The sequence below is a fragment of the Pinus tabuliformis genome, chromosome 5_1 (genome assembly GCF_031772625.1).
Source record: "Pinus tabuliformis cultivar Carrire ecotype Pingquan chromosome 5_1, CPIR1, whole genome shotgun sequence".
Taxonomy (NCBI): domain Eukaryota; kingdom Viridiplantae; phylum Streptophyta; class Pinopsida; order Pinales; family Pinaceae; genus Pinus; species Pinus tabuliformis.
The window spans coordinates 541,156,492-541,173,477 of NC_142305.1; the positions used below are offsets into that span (position 1 = coordinate 541,156,492).

Sequence of the window (16,986 nt, forward strand, 5' to 3'; positions counted from 1 at the left end):
ACTCTTATTTCCTATTCGATTTCGCCTGTGCATGACCAAACCTTCTTATATGTCTCCTAAATGTCTGTTATGCCCTTTTCTTTTCACAAATTTCTTGTTTAAAGTAAAGAAAAGTGTAGTTGCCCTTACTTTTGTATAACCCCTGTTTGCATAATCAGCTTTGTTAAAAATCTTGATCCATTGACAAGGAAACCTTTTATCAAAATCCTTGTAACATTATTCAATCAAACTTGTTTTAAACAAGTCATACCAAACCTGCCCCTATTTACACTTTGCTACCCTCATTTTTGTTCATTATGCCTTATCTTACAATTCCTTAGTTGATTGATCAATGTATGCTCAAGATTGGTCATATCTTCCACCTCAAGATTCAAAACAGTGACAAAGCCCACCAAGTAAGATGTCTACTTCAGAAAGAAAGAAAAGAATAACAACAAAACCAATCAGAGTGGAACCTAGAAGCATAGAAATGTTGACAAGTGACCCAACCATTTGGTCAACCTTTGAACAAGTAGGGTGTACAGAGTTTTGCAAGAAATGTCAGGTTCATGGTTTTCATTCCCAAGTGGCAGAATAGTTTGCACAGAACCTCAAAGGCAACATGGTAAAGGTGGGAAACATAGAGTTTGAAGTGTCAGAAGAGACTATTGCTTTGGCTACTGATATCCCATTGACAAGAGATTGTTGGTTTAAAAACATGGAGCTTGACCCTGCTTTGTACAAAACCTTCCTCAAACCTCAGCACATAAATAATTATGGAAGGTTTTTCCCAAGAAACTACCTCTTGAACTGATATGACAGGCTTCTAAAGGAAATCCAAAGGTACTTTACCTATGAGGGCAGATTCAGTAGGATCTATCAATACCATATTAGGTTGCTTATGCATTTCACTAGGAGAAAGAGCCTTAACATGCCTTTCTATTTGTTTAAAAGTTTGGGTAAGATGACAGAAAAGGTGCAAACAAGAGGAGGGAAGCATGATGCCAGCTTGTTTCATTTTTCCCTCATCAAGCTGCTGGTTTTGAAGGAGCTAGAAAAGAGAGGTAGCACTTGGGAGGACTTCTTGGCAACATCAAATTTCATAAACTAGTTTGACATGTCAAAGATTCAAGAGAAAAACCCCACACCTGAGGCATCTTAGGACATGCCAGAGAAAGATGATTCAGTTGAAGAGCCTACAGGACAAAGGATAACCACTAGATCACAGGAAAAGAAGAGAAAAGCAAGTGAACTCCAAAGGGCAAAGCGAGCTGCATTTTTTGAGAAGATCAAGGTTCCACAAAGATCAAGAAGAAGAGGCACCACCAAGGAAGTGGCAGAAGAAGACATTCCCAAGCAAGATATCAGTTCTTCTGAAAGAACTTTGACACAATAGTATGAATATCAAGAGATTGGGGATGAAGGTCAAGAAGTTCAATTTGAAGAAGGGCAGTCCAACAAACAAGATGAAAGAGACCTTAAGATTGTTGAGTTACAGGAAAGATTAGGCAATTACAACACACAGTTAGGGAGGCACAAAGACAAAAAGAACATGAAACAATGCCCAAATTACCATCACTTGCTGCTGAAGACAAAGGGAAATAGGTGATTGATCTAGAAGAGGTTGATGTCCTTGAAACAAAGCCTCGAAGACCAAGGACCAGAGCAATGACTAGGAAAGAACAAAGCACTGAGGACATGCCTCTACCTCAAGCACAACCTGCCATTGAAAACAAGATGTGGGCAGAATTTGAAGAGGATAAAGAGTACTGGCTAGAAAGAGTGAATGACCATTTAGAGAGGCTACTGCACAAGGCCAATAGAGACATTAACCTCCAGAGAAACCTAACAAGGCATTACTATGCTATATGTTGGGTTATGTTATATTCTTTCCACAACTAACCTACGTAGTGAACCGGCAGGTTAGAGGGGGGGCGCAGCCCCCCCTGTCCGGAGGGTTTGAGGCAGCGCCCCAGGATTTTTTTTTTGGACCCTATATTAGGTTGGGTGAACCTACCTATGGTTTCGGACGCGATGGTTTTTCGGTCCATGGTATTGGATGCTTCGGCATGTATAAATATGTATTGTAACATTGAAAGGAATATAATGAAAAATCAAGCTGGTAGTCCCGGTTTTAGGATCCAGTGGGAAAATCTATGTGTATATGTGTTTTATGTGTTATGCTCTCGCATTGTTTATTTTTCTGTGTTTTAGAATTCGTATGCAGGTAATTTCTGTACAGGGTTAAAACCTACACTATAAATCTGAGTCATAAAGCAAGGATAAGAGTGATGAAGAAAAAACTCAAGAAGACCAAGAGGCAATTGAGAAAGATCAAGCAAGAAAAGACTGGAGGGAGAGGAAGCAACCTTGACATTTTGGCTAAGGTAGCTGCTAATTAGTTTTTAGCCACATTTGCAATTTTGAGAAAGCCACTTGAAATACCTTGCCCTGAGAGCTGCAATATGGATTTTTCACATAAAATGATAAGGGTTTTTGATGTTTTTTGAATCTAACTTGGTGTCATAAGGATGTTGTGGAGGAAAAACTACTAGTTGTAGCAGAGTTTGGTGCCTTGAAGGTAGTTAGCATACAATTTTGACCATGACTGTGTTTTGATTGCGCAAAGTCTGAAAGGGTGTTTTTTGCAAGTTTATCAGTTTAAGAATGTGTTTTAGAGCTACATGAGAAAAATCACACCTCCTTCCATCCATGGATCTACAACATTGGTCAACAGGCCTCTTCAAAAACAAAGTTTGGCACTTGACTACACTTTGACTGCGCAAAAGTATCAAACATTTCTCTGTTTGGGTCATCATTTTGAAAATTGTTTTGTGGACAACCAGAGATGAATTTTTGGAAACCAAAGGAAGTTTTTGTTCCAAAGACACAAAATTACAATAACAAATATCAATTTTTACACAAGTCATACAATTTGAAAGATATGGGGGTAACTTAAGACCCATTTTTATAGTTTTTCAGAGAAAATTGACATGACAGTCAACCTAGTCATTATCAAGATTTCAATTTTTTTGAAAGAAAAGGTGGAATATGAAGCAATTGAGAGATGGAGGCATGTAATAGGATGTATTAGGTGAATGTATTAGCATTAAGTATCATCTATCTAGTGTTTTAAAATAGTTTTTGTTTAATAAATGCAACCCCTGTTTTTTTGCATTTTAGTTTTAGGTTCATTGAACCTGTCCTTTGATATTTTGAAGAGGAATTCAGTCACTTTAGTGATGATTTTGAATTCCTATTATATGTAAGAATGAAAAACAAATGGGGTTAGTTATTAGATATTTCTGTTACTCAAGATATTTTGGAAATACTCACCTATACATACTTCAAACTTTGAAGCATTATGGGTTGGAACCTGTGGAGAAGAAAGACTCTTTGATGTAAAGCAGCTCACAGAGCCTCATTTGATCAAACTTCAGTAATACAGTTGCAACAATTACAAGATTCTCATGTCACTCATGCTAGTGAAGTGAATTTACCTTTGTATCTTTGTTTTAATTGTTTTTCATATGTTATTCATTGATTCTGGATTATTCTAAGAAGTAAACGAACAGAATTTGTTGCAAAATACACTCTACTTCCGGCTTAGTAATAATATTAATGTTTTCTACTTGATGATTAGTATCAGAATTCTTAACTGCTCTGGTATAATCTGATTCCCTCATCTTTTCTTCCAAATCACATATCAACCTTAAGAATCCAGCAAAGGTGCCTACCCTGCCCTGTAAGGTTGCTTGTAAAACCTGTCTTCGATTGAACCCAACCTGTGACTCCATTGCCCAATGGCTTATTTTACCAGTTTCAACCCAACCCAATTCTAAAAATCCAAACCTGAACTTAATAGCTAGCCTAATATTATTTAGAAGAACATAGCTAAATCTATAGAGAGATCCCTCTCTGGAGTTGGAAGGGCTAGATTCCCAACTCCCAAAGTGGTTTTGTGGTTACCTTTGCAATTATTTCACAACCTTATTAAATTACAAAGTGATAACACCTGGAAAGACAAAGAAAGGTGGCCACCCACAGAGGAGATCCTCCTTTGAAATATACACACTCAAACTGATCAAAATCTATTTCTTACCTATTGAAGCATGAAAGTTGAATTGTTGCAGCCATATAAACTGGGCATTCTAAAACATTATGCACTTTTATCAGATGTCCCTTATTTGAAGATAACGTGATCAAGCATCAAAACCTTTCCTTGAAGAGGAATCATAATGAGATGAAAAACTATAGAGGAATTGACTTTCATGGTATGCATGTAACTTCAATGTCCATTTTTGTCAATTTTACCATTAAGTTCAACATTAACATTTTGTAAAAGACTCATTTGAGAAGGATGACTATCATAGGTGTTTAGCATTTTCCAAATATGAGTGAACATAACACAAGTAGATGCCCCCTTATTGAAACACAATGGTGAATAATCAATTTTTTTATGGTTATTAGTACCTAAAATGCAATAGATGAAGTAAGATGAGGTTTTTCCTTGTTAAAATAAGTAATTCAATTGGCTAACGAATGGATGAATCAACCCTAAAAAACATTGTACTCGTTCAACCTGGGGAACACACCATAAGTAGCTATTAGACAATCTTCTATTCACTGGCACAGTCTCTAGCACACTTGTGCTTGGCTTTTTCATTATGCCAAGTGCACTGGATCTATCTCTCTCTAACGCACTTATAAGGAGGTTATTTTAAAAATTAGGTGATAATTGGTTCCATTGATTCTCTTGTTGACCCTTATAAATATCATCACCCATAGAAAATGTAATTTTTGTAAAACCATTATCAATTCATCAAAGATATATAATTGAAAATCATGTCACATAGTTTTTGACCTCATCCAAATGGTGTAAAAGGCATACAAGAATGTATGTATTCTCTCCAGTCCCTAAAAGGAAGTTTGTTGGGTAGTACAACGAAATTAGGAATGATATTATGTATAAAGGACAAACCCACCTTAATGCAAAATCTTCTGTATTAGATAGGGATGGAAGACTCAATGCAAATCATGGCATGTAAATGTCAATTCTTATCATTGTTTTTATTTGGTCTGTGCCTTTTAACTTAATCATTTGGATACTGAAAACCTACACCCATGTTATGCTCCAGCAACACAGACTCCAGGAGGACCAAGCAAGAAGGTGAAATCGTTAGTGTGTGAAGTAGGATAAAGACAAAATATACAGGGGAGCCCATAGTCAGACTGTCTTAGGCTCCTCGATGAGCTTGGTTACTGGTTCTATGGAGCCAGCTCCAGATAGTGTAGATACACAACATATCCATGGATTGAATCATGATTCCACTTTCGATTGACCTGCAGACTATGACCCACTAAAGTATTTGAGATGAAATTATTTTTCTTTTGTCAAAATTGGGCTCCAACTGCAGCAAGACGTACTTTGTGCTTTGGTCAATGAGAGGCTTGGATGAGTCAATTAGTTGGTAAGGATTATGAGAAAATTAACTTATACAAAGCCCTCCAATACAGTTCTTGATAAAGGTCAAATGTTAGCCAAATAGATTGGGAACTTTAGCCAAAGAACATATAAAAGCGAAATCTGAACTACTCATTTCTCCTTTTTAGTGTTGTTTGTTTCAACAGGTTTTTGTTTGTCTCAGGGGGTTTGTAGGTAAAGAGATAACCCTATGAAACTATTTCTAAACTTTTCCTTGTGCGGTCGCTTTGTCTCAATAATGTTCTCCTTCGTTTCTGCATTTCGGTTTGCATGTGCATTTCCATGGTGGAATTATCTGGAAGTGACCGCACTGGAATGCACTTCAATATTCAAAATGTGAAACCCTGCTCACTGTAAACATTGGGATTTTTAGCCCAATATATGGGCTTTGTGTGTGCAAAGACGGAATTGGCCACAACAGAATCCACTTCTATATTCCTACCCTGTTCATTGTAAAAGGGCGAAGATGCTCAAGTGAAGAGTTGGATAGATGATCTATTTATCGAGACGGGATCGGTTGAGCGCCAAGACAACGTCTCTTGTTTTGCAAGGGGAGCTACTCTTGCTGTGTGGTATCTCATTTTGCAGGCAGATCACCTCTTACTGTGTGGTCTCTCGTTTCGTTTTGCAGGGGAGAAATGAAGAAAAGAGGAACCACACGTTTTTGGTTTCATCAGTTTTTGAATTGAATTCCATTTCTCACCCGCCAACCACTGCACATTAATGAAGTGGAAAGAGAGTCAATATTTTTGCAGGGAAGGAATGTTTCATTTTGCAGGGGAGCAATGCACAGAAGAGGAACCACACGGTTTTCGCTGTCTTAGTTTTTAATTGTATTCCATTTCTCACCCGCCACCCACTGCGCATTAATGAGATGGATGGAGAGTCAGTCACGTTGAATTGGATTCGGGTTCAAACAGATTTTGAAATGATAGAATCACATCACACGATGCCACGTTGGAGGTTGGAGGATTGCGGTTGGAGGATTGCGGCCAGAGCTGGAGGTTTTTCCGGGCGAGAATGGAAACCAGACAATTCCTCTGCCTAGCTAGACTACTTCGAGATAAAAGAGTGAATTTCAAAAATATAAATAAATAAGAGATGTGGGAAAATAAAAATGATAAATAGATGTGGAAAAAAACTGTTAAAAATAACAATAATTAAACAGAAATTAAAAAAATATATATATAAATATATAATTATACCGGTAATAATAAATTAAAACAAAATAATTAAATGGAAAAAATTAAAATTAATATAAAAAATAAAAGATACAAATAAAACTAAAATTTGTTATTATTAAATAATAATAAAATAAACTTTGTAATTATGTTAACCTTTCACTAATAATGGAAGAATTAATAAAAATACAAATTAAATATGAAATAATAATAATAATAACAATAATATTCCAACAATCAAAATTTAAATTTAAAAACAAATATAATAAATATTATTTAAAATTATGAATAAAAAATTATATTTATAAATATAAATATAAATTATTCAACTATTAATAAAGATAAAAAAATGATACTAATAAGTGGAGAAGGGACAAAATATGTGTAAGAGAAATGATATACAATAAGATGAAATTTTTTGTGTGTTAAATGCGTATAAATTATATATTCGTACTATAAAAGAATGCCCAAACCACTCCACTTGAAACACATAAGGACAATCATAAATACAAGGAAAAAATAAAAAATAAAATAAGAGAACCCAGGGAAATGGAAACGAAAGAGAAAAGGAAGGGAAAAATGAATTATGAGAAAGAAAAACCGAAAGAAATGGTAGGATCTCAGTTCTTACTAGTCTTTCAACCATCCTCACGGTTCAAATTGTCAGAGCGTGTTTCAATTTCAATGGCTTCTCTGAACTTTATGTGGTGATATTGGTCTACCCTGGCTAGGAATCTAAAGTCTGCAATGCAAATATGGTGCTTAGTTTTCATAGCATGCTCAACAAGAGCATAGGAATGAGACCGATAATGTCTAATATCAGCCATATTTTCTTGGATCCTCTACTTGATTGAACGACCAGTTTCACCAACATAGGGAGCACCATAAGAGCAAGGGATTAAGTAGACCCCTTTCATATTACAAGGGTCAACCAAGTCTTTAACATACTTTAGCATGCCACGAATGGTGTTTATTGGTTTGAAAGTGTCAAATGTTTGATTCTTTTTTAGAATATGAGCAATCATATCAGTAGTTCCTTGAATATAAGGAAGTTGAACCTTATGGAAAGGATACCCAAGGTCCTTTTTTGCTCTAGGACCTAGGCTAGCTTTCTCGAAAGCATTAATGCCTTGGAATTTCGTATAACCATTTCTATCGAAAAAATCCAACATGTGGGCTCTCTCATTAAGGTGACTAACATTAAAGATCCTAAGAGCACGGGTGGCCAAGGTGCTTAACACACTTAATTTTTGCACAAGATGATAACGAGATTTAGTGTGGAGGTATTGCTCCATGTGAGCATTTTAGAGAAAACCTGGTACGAAATGGAGCCATGATCATTTTTGGAAAGAAGGACATCAAGAAAAGGAAGGTTACCATTACACTTGACCTCCACAGTAAAATTGATAAAGTCATACTAGCTATTTAGATGTTGCAAGAATAAATCTAATTTATCACGTCCATAGGGCCATATAACACAAGTGTCATCCACAAAACATTTCCAAAGCTTCGGATGGAAAGGAGCAGAGGCTAAGGCCTTGGTCTCAATGAATTCCATGAAAAGGTTAGCAATTGCAACCGGGGTGAGAGGGGAGCCCAAGGCAACTCCACAAGTCTGCTCATAGAATTCACCTTGAAAACTAAAGAAAGTGGAGTTCAAGCATAACTCCACTAACTTGTTAGTGTTGGAATCTGTAAAATTTGTGACTAATATTATTCACAACTTCATTAATGGAAATCATGGTAAATAGAGAAACCATATCAAAGTTAACTAAGATGTTGGAATGATCCAATTTAAAACCTCTAATTTCATTGACAAATGAATAGGAATCTTTAACAAAAGAGATGGTGAGGCCCACTAAAGGCTTAAGCTTTCGGGCTAAGAGATTTTCCAAAAGATATGTTGGTCTACCAATGGTATTAACAATGGGTCTCAAAGGGGCACCCTCTTTATGAATCTTAGGGAGGCCATAGATTCTAGGGGTGAGGGGGTTACTTTCCACAAGATTTTTACTTAACCGGCTCAAAGAATTATCTGATTTGATGGTGTTTGAAACTTCTTTTGAGATATTCGTAAGAGGATTCTTGTTAAGCTTCTTACAACTCCCACTATTATTAAGATGGTCAAGCTTTTTATTCACATAATCCTCTTTATTTAAAACAACAACGACTCCCCATTATCTACTTTGAGGATAACAATGTCAAGATTATTCTTACGAGATTTTAGGGTTAGGAAATTTTGCTTATTAATGCTACTCTTAAGAGGCTTATCCCTTCTAAAAATAACAACACAATCCTGCCTAATGATCCCCTTAGTGTTGTCAGGCAGGTCATTGATGCTAGATTCAATACAACACGTGATATCTTCAATATGTATACTTCTTGGGGAAATAGCAATATTAATTAAACTAGTTAATTGTATATAGTGCTTAATATTTACTAATAAAAACAACCATAAAATTATCTATCTGTTTCAATACTGATTCAAAAGACATGTATTGAGATAAAACATGCTTTATATAGTGCTTAATATTTACCAACTAAAACAACCATAAAACTATCTATTTGTCTCAATACACATTCAAAAACATGTAATTAGATAAACATTCATAAAGACATGTCATGAGATTAGATTCTACTATATTGACATTATTATTATAGCCGCCGTAGGAATAGTATTACACATTCACTTTTTCCTTTTGACTGCATATTAGTATGTCTTTGACCAAAATATTTTGTTGCTTATCCATAGTTTAACATTAGGAATTCAATTTTTGTTATTTTTTATTATTATTTAAAAAAAAATATTCGTAAGGTGATTGGTTGAGGTCTTATTATGGGTGTTTAGCAACTTCCATTTTATATTAGTTATTAATTTTTTGTTCTATTTCCTTTTTATTTAACTTTTGATTTTTTATTATTATTTCCACTTTCATGAATTGTATTTTTTTCTCCATCTTTTCAATTTAAGATGACTTACTATAATTATAAAAAGTATATAGATTAATAAAAAATAAAACACACACACACACACACACACACACACACACATATATATATATTAAAGTGTATATATGTTAATATAAGCAATGCTAGCTAACCATATTTCTTAATTTTCAGTGATGGCATTCAACAATATAGTATTTTATTAGTTGTTTTATTTTTGTGATGAAATATTTATGTTTTTATGTTTTTTAGTTTAATTAAGCTATTTTAAAGCTAAGAGGCACGTACTAGCTACTATGTAGCCCTTGTTCAATCCCCTAAACAAAAAAGCTAATGAAAGTGAGGACAAAAGGACGAACAAAAATGTGATTTGGTTGTTAATATATTATTAACATTATTACAAATTATTACCAAAATATAATTATAAAAGACATTGATTTTTTTATTAAAAATAATAATAAAAGATAATATTTATTTATTGGAAAATAATAATAATAATAAGAGGCAAAGGGGTTGAATTTAATGATAGAAAGAAACTTTTTTTTTAATTGTTGGATGTAGTTTAATTATCATAAAAGTCTAACTTTCACTTTGAGGTAATGGTTAAAAGTATGATTGCTTGCAAAAAGATTAGATTAAATGATCTCGTAACTTATGCACATAAATGATCTAGTAACCTATGCACATATAAGTGATTTAATGATCTCAATGACATACTATGAAAGGATAATGACTTATTTACCAGTGCATCCATATATGGCTGATAAATGGAAGTAAGATAGGAGGTTGCTTTCATGGAACTTCCAGGATTTCTTGAGCCGAGAGTGTGCTCGTTGAAACACTAAGGGTGTGCTTCAGTGAGAGTCTCAGCCTAAGCTCGTAGAAACCCTTTGGAACTCCTAGAAATTCTTCTTGTCCGTTGTGTGATCATCAATCACCACCTCTCTATAGGGTTTTAGTCAGCGTTAGGGTATGAAAAGAGGTTTTGTTGCAGGTGCTACTAATGAAGTAAAGCAGAGCATATAAATTTGGGTGGTAGCTATTAATCTCAACGCAAAGAAAGTTTGCCTTGGTTGAATCCCTAAAGGAGTGCACCAGTGAGAGTCTAAGCCTGAGCTCATAGAAACCCTTTAGAAATCCCTGGAATTCACCTTGTTCGTTGTGATCATCAATCACCACCTCTCTGTAGGGTTTTAGTCGACGTTAGGGTATGAAAGGAGGTTTTATTGCAGGCAATACTGATGAAGTAAAGTAGAGTGTATAAACTTGGGCGATGACTATTAATCTCATCACAAACCACTCCCCAATTGAAGATCAAATCCTTCCTCCATAATTTTCTGATCAAATTTTGGAGCCATTTTCGACCAAATCATTCGTTCGGGTAGGCCGATTAGCAGGCGGGGGGGAGTGAAATCAAGTCAATCATCTGGGAAGCACTTGGGAAACATGTTTTCTGGGGGGTTGAGCCTTGTTGAAACCCTATGGAACTTCCAAGATTTCCTGAGCCATGACCGTGCTTATTGAAACCCTAAGGGTGTGCTCCAATGAGAGTCTGAGCCTGAGCTCATAGAAACCCTGTTGAACTTTACAGGAATTCCACTTGCTCATGTGATTAGTAGATGTTAATGCTAGCTGCAGTTACCGGCTCTCATAAGATGCCTCCCTCTCTTGATGATTGGTCGCTGGGAGATTCCACAGAAGTCTTTCTTTCCTCTCCCTCGTATACTCAGCGACAACTGGCCGGGTCCTCTACTATTTACAATTGGGGACAGATTTCTTAGGACCAGGACTCCCCTGATTCCTCAATACTAGGTCAGCACCTGCCTGCTAAGGATCATTGTCAGGAGACTGGAGCGGGAGGAGAGGGATTTTCAAAAAAGACCCACAATTCCAGGCATATGAGGGCCCAGAAACATCTGAAGGCATTGACAGCCATGAAAGAACTTACCCTGGGTCAAGATATCGACATGGACAGATTCGAATCACTATTCAAGCGAGCATTAGTCAAAAAACTCAGTTACTTCAAGATGTCCTATGAAAAACTACAGATTTGGGTCAGAGAAAATTGGAAGTCGTTAGTTGGTTACATGCCGATAATCAAAATTCTGGTAAATAACTAGCTTCACTTCCATTTTATATCAGAGGCAGACCTGGAACTCATTCTTGGGAGAACATGGGTCATAGGTATTGGTTCGTTATGGCTTTAGCGATGGCTTCCATCTTTTTGCCCCAGGACTGATCCACAACATTTCAAGCACCTGTGGGTACTACTTCCAGGGTTTCCTATCAAACTCTGGTCAAAGCATATCCTAAAGAAAGTTTCTCAATCAGTGGGTAGGCTCATTTTCTTTGATGAAGCCACCAAACAAGAGGTCAATGCAGATTCTGGTGAGATGGATACCACTAAGGGCTTACCAGAAACTCTAAAAATTATTTGGGGGGATAAAATTATTCTTCAACCCCTGGATTATTGGAAGATACCCTTCAGGTGTATAAACTATAGGGGAGTTGGGCATTTAATCAACTCATGTACAACACCATTGTGGGTCAGAGCGAGTTTTAGGAACTTTGGGAAGGACAAACCTCCTTCGCACTTGGGCAATCAAAATTACAAGAGAATGTTTAATACTTCTTGGGATCCTACTTGCAAACATCTCAGTACAACTCCTCAGTCTTCTACTACTCTTGGAATAAAAAATGGAGCTGGGATACAACATCCAAATTCAGAACATGGGCTGATGAAAGAGTTTTGGTTTTCTGTCGAGACTACATCTAGAGGGGACTTTACAAGAGCAGTAGACCAATCTAGCTTTGACCAGGTCATCAACCCACTTCTGGCCCCTCTTGTTGGCAACGATATAATAACTGGTAAGGCCATAACTAACTTAGATATTTACATTAAAGAGATTTTGGCAGAAGATATTTTATTAATTGATGGTTTAGAGATGAATGTTGTAAATTATTCCTCTAGTTTTCCTTCTTTACTAAATTCAGATTCCAAGATTTCTATTTCTGATTTGCATAACAATCCAAAACATTCCCCTGAGACGGACTGTCCTAATTTTTCAGCCTCTACTCTCTATCATAACCCTATCCTGCAGCATAATGGTAAATCTATGTCTTCCATTTTTAAAGCCTCACTTGACACTGCTAGTTGAGTTTCCTATGCCCTCACTTTTGCGGATTCACCTGAACTTTCTGGTCCTGACAATTGGTCTTCTTATAGGGATGCCCTTATGATAGCTCTAATTCCTACATTTCCTAAGATTTATGAGCGATTATCGTCGGATCCCTCCTTTTCATTTCAAAATGTAACTATTAGGAAGAATAAAGTCAACAAAAAATCTCAAGCCATGAAGGGCCCGCTCCCAAGAGAAATACTGGGAGGTTTGAGCTACTCCCCAAATTCTGATGCATGTACTTCTTCTTGGGCCCTTAGTGCACAGTTTCCCACTTCTTTCGACACTTAATGATGTCTTAATGTTATCATATAAAGTCAATTGGACTTAGCTCAGACTCATCCTTCTTCAGATAGGACTGGGATTGGAGGTGGTCAACTGGATAATGGGATGTGTGACTTCAACAATTTTTTCAATATTAATCAATGGCTCTCCCTCCAATAACATCTCTTGTTCTAGAGGTCTTAGACAGGGATGCCCGCTGTCACCTATCCTTTTTCTGCTGGTAATGGAAGGATTGAGTTGTTTTCTTCTTGAAGAAAAACAAAAGGGCAATATCTCTGGTATAAAAATTCCTCCAAACTGTCATATCTCACATCCATTTTTTTGTAGACAATGTCCTCTTTATGGGTATAGGCACTATGGAAGAATGGCAAGCATTTCATAAAGCTATCAACATTTTCTACAACACATATGGTATGGAGATTAACTTGAATAAATCATCCTTTCATTACTTTTCTATCAATCCAGACATCCTATCGACCATCCATATTTTTTTTTCCTTTGCAAGCTATTCCTCTAGAAAGTGGATTTAATTATCTTGGTTATTTTCATAAACAGAATTATTACCATATAGGAGACTAGGGATGGCAGATGGAATATGAAATAGAAGATGGGGAGGCTCTGATGGCATCTGCGGCGCGCAAGGCTAACCGCGAGGGTTTCGGTTAGGGCTCCCAGAAACCCTAACTCCGCAACCTGCAGCATCTCAGCCACCTATCTCTCTTCCGACCGGGCCCGAATTTTCAGGACACAACTGTCGCTGTTGTTTTCACCATGGAGTCGGTTAATGAAGTCATGGACACGGAAGAGGAGCTCGATTACTCCGAAGACCCACACCCATCTCAGGTATTCCCTGATCGACCCATTTTCGCATCTCAGGCTGCTGCTTCGGGCTCCTTGTTACCTGGGTCGCACCCCTCTCCTGCGATATCTATCCAGGTCCCCCCCCACAGGAACGCCGGAAGGTACTGTGCTCACCGAATCGGCGGGCCTTGACATACCCCCTCTCTCCCCGGGCACCCTACGTTTTCTATCTTCTGTGATTCCCCCATCGCCGCCCTTCGAATCGCATCCCCCGTCATCTTCCATCCTGGTTCCTACCTCCACTAGCCACGCCCCTCCATCATCATCGGGTCCCTCTGCTTTCCATCAACCTCCTTTGAGGTGTTTTGAAACCCCTGCAATCAAAGTTAGCTATACTAGGGCAAACCCGCCTGACAGCCTCCCGGATCCATTGGTTCACCACCCAGCTGCGTCGCGATCTGGAAAAAAGAGAACCAAGTGTGTCAAATCTACTTCAAAAGACATTGCTATTTGGTTCAGTGAGGCCATGGCCATAACAGAGGCTGCGACCATGGCCAATACTATATTGGTGGGACATGTCCGGGGTCGCGCCTATTCCGCGACCAGATTAACTCTCTGGGTTAAAGAAATCTGGGGAGGGATTCTAATGGAGCTACCTGAGGTACAGGTCCTCTCCCGCGGTTGGTTTGCTCTGCACTTCGCAAAAGAAAACTATACGGATATGGTTCTGGCTAGTTTCTGGCACATTGAGATGGCGCCGGTGTTACTCAAGCGCTGGAGCCCCCTGTTCGATCCAGAGCGAGAACAGATTGGAGCGGGGCCATTATGGGTTCGTCTGCCGGGTTTACCCCTTCAATACTGGAATGAGGAGACGTTCATCCGCATCGGCAATGCACTGGGCACCTATCTTGATCATGATCGCACCTTTGTGGAGTCTAGAAATCGAACCCTCGCTCGGATACTGGTGCATCTGGACACTCGAGAAGGTCTGGAGGAAAAAATCACACTGCATTGGGGAAAATACACTCGCGTCCAGATATTAGATTATGAAGGTGTCCCTTTCAGATGTCGTCGCTGTCATCGGGTTGGACACATATTCAAGGATTGCCCTCTCAATCAGAAAAGCACTGAGGCTCCTGTGGACACCATTCACACTCCGAGAACTACCTCACCGGCGGTTCATCAGGTTCCGGCTGCCAACATTCCCATCTCTGCTCCACAGGATCTGGGCATCTCACAAGGGCGTCCTTCATCTCCGGTCACTAGATCCCGGGCGGCCTCAGCATCAGCATCTGCAGGCTTTCCGGGTAACTCTCTTATTCCTCCATTGTCATTTTTATCTACATCTCCGTTATCAGTTCCACCATTGTCTCCTGCTATCTGTTCGATGCCCACATCCTCTGTCATTGCACCTGTGGTCACTGCAACACTTCCTCCCACATCCCCTGCATCACCTCCCCCATCTCCCATAGGTGCTCATCATCCATATTATCTGAGGTCTCGAAATCACCCGCAGTGCTCCCAATCATCACACATTGGTTTGGGAATTATCACTCCTGGCACATCCTCCCTGCCCTCGCGCGGGAGAAAATCCGATCTTACCAAGGCTATCCGGCGAGCGGGGGTAGAGGTCGCTACCGGGAGGCAATCCACTATTGATGGGGTACTTAGAGCGAAGAACACCCCTGGCCACTTTCCACCATGAAGTGCCTCTCATTCAATTGCAGAGGCTTGGCTAGTGCCTCAAAGAAACTAGCACTCAGGCGTTTGTATGAATCCTCTCTTGTCGATATTATCCTCCTGCAAGAAACACTTGGTCCTGCGGACTCCATTGTGGCCTCTTTATCTACTATCATTCCTGGGTGGTAGTTTTCGGCCTTGGATGCTTCGGGTCGATCTGGTGGGCTAGCCATAGGATACAACCCGGTCACCATCAAAGCTCAGGGTTCTTGGGGGGGACCTGGCTTTATGGGGCTCGATTTCTTCTCTGCCGACCTGGGCATAGCCCTTAGGGTTATTAACATATATGGACCATGCCATCAGTGGGAATCTTTCTGGAACCACCTTATGGGCTTAACCATTCTATCTGTCGATCACTTAATCATCGGAGGGGACCTAAATTTTTCCATAGGATATGGGGAATCATGGGGAGCCTCTGCACAAATCGACCCCATGACTGCACACATGACAGACCTTTTGGATCGACATGACTTGAGCGACGTCCCCATGGTCAAGCCCCTTCCCACCTGGAGGAACAGAAGAATCGGAGATGATGCCCTAGCTCGTAGACTTGACAGATTCTTGATGAAAGGATCACTGCTACAAGATCTACATCACTACAGACAATGGGTGGGGAATGGTGGTATATCTGATCACCATCCCATCTACCTCGAAATAAATGGCCCTAACAAAAAACCAAAGGCGCCATTTAAATTCAATCATGGATGGCTTCAAGACCCTGCCTACATCAAAATTGTTTCGGACTTCTGGCCCATGCATCCGATTGATCGAGCTGACTCCCTGGCCAAGGGCTTTTGCATGAATCTGTTGCAGCTAAAGGAGCTCTCGATCGAATGGGCTAGGAACAAATATAGGCAGGAGGTCTCAGCTCTCTTACACATTGAAGATGAGCTCACCTCCCTCACTGATGAAAGAGGGCTAGGTTTTATTTCGGAGGCAAATAAAGCTCATCTTGTGGAGCTGGAAAATCAGAAGCAAAAAATCCTAAAGGAGAGGGAGGAATCTACTCGGCTGCGCAGTAGAGCTATATGGCTTAAGGCTGGGGATGACAACACTCGCTTTTTTCATAATTATGCAAAAGGCAAAAAAGTCAGAAACACTATTTGGAATCTCCCCATGCCAGAAGGTGGAGTGGCTGACTCCTTCAATAAGCTTTCATAGATCGGAACTGCCCATTTCAGGAACCTATATAAAAATCCCCCGGGCTCCAATCTGGCAGATATCATTAACATTGCTGGACATTTTCCCAGATTTGTAAATGCGGAGGAAGCAGAGAGCCTGCTTGATCCTGTGTCCCCTGAGGAACTTGAGTCCACCATCAAATGGTTTAAAAAGGAGCGTAGCCCGGGACCGGACGGATGGACCATTGAATTCTACATTGCCTTCTATG

General features: G+C 39.0%; 1 protein-coding gene across 1 annotated transcript; it reads left to right on the plus strand.

The window, feature by feature from the left end:
- The first annotated feature begins 16,028 nt into the window (after positions 1 to 16,028).
- LOC149165941 (uncharacterized) lies at positions 16,029 to 16,757 on the plus strand. The gene has a single exon (XM_089429990.1). The coding sequence runs from the start codon at positions 16,029 to 16,031 to the stop codon at positions 16,755 to 16,757; it is 729 nt and encodes a 242-aa protein (XP_089286116.1).
- The last annotated feature ends 229 nt before the right edge of the window (positions 16,758 to 16,986 follow it).

What these genes read in the sequence shown, in the direction of transcription:
- LOC149165941 (XM_089429990.1), top strand. Translation starts at nt 16,029, where the DNA reads ATGACTGCACACATGACAGACCTTTTGGATCGACATGACTTGAGCGAC.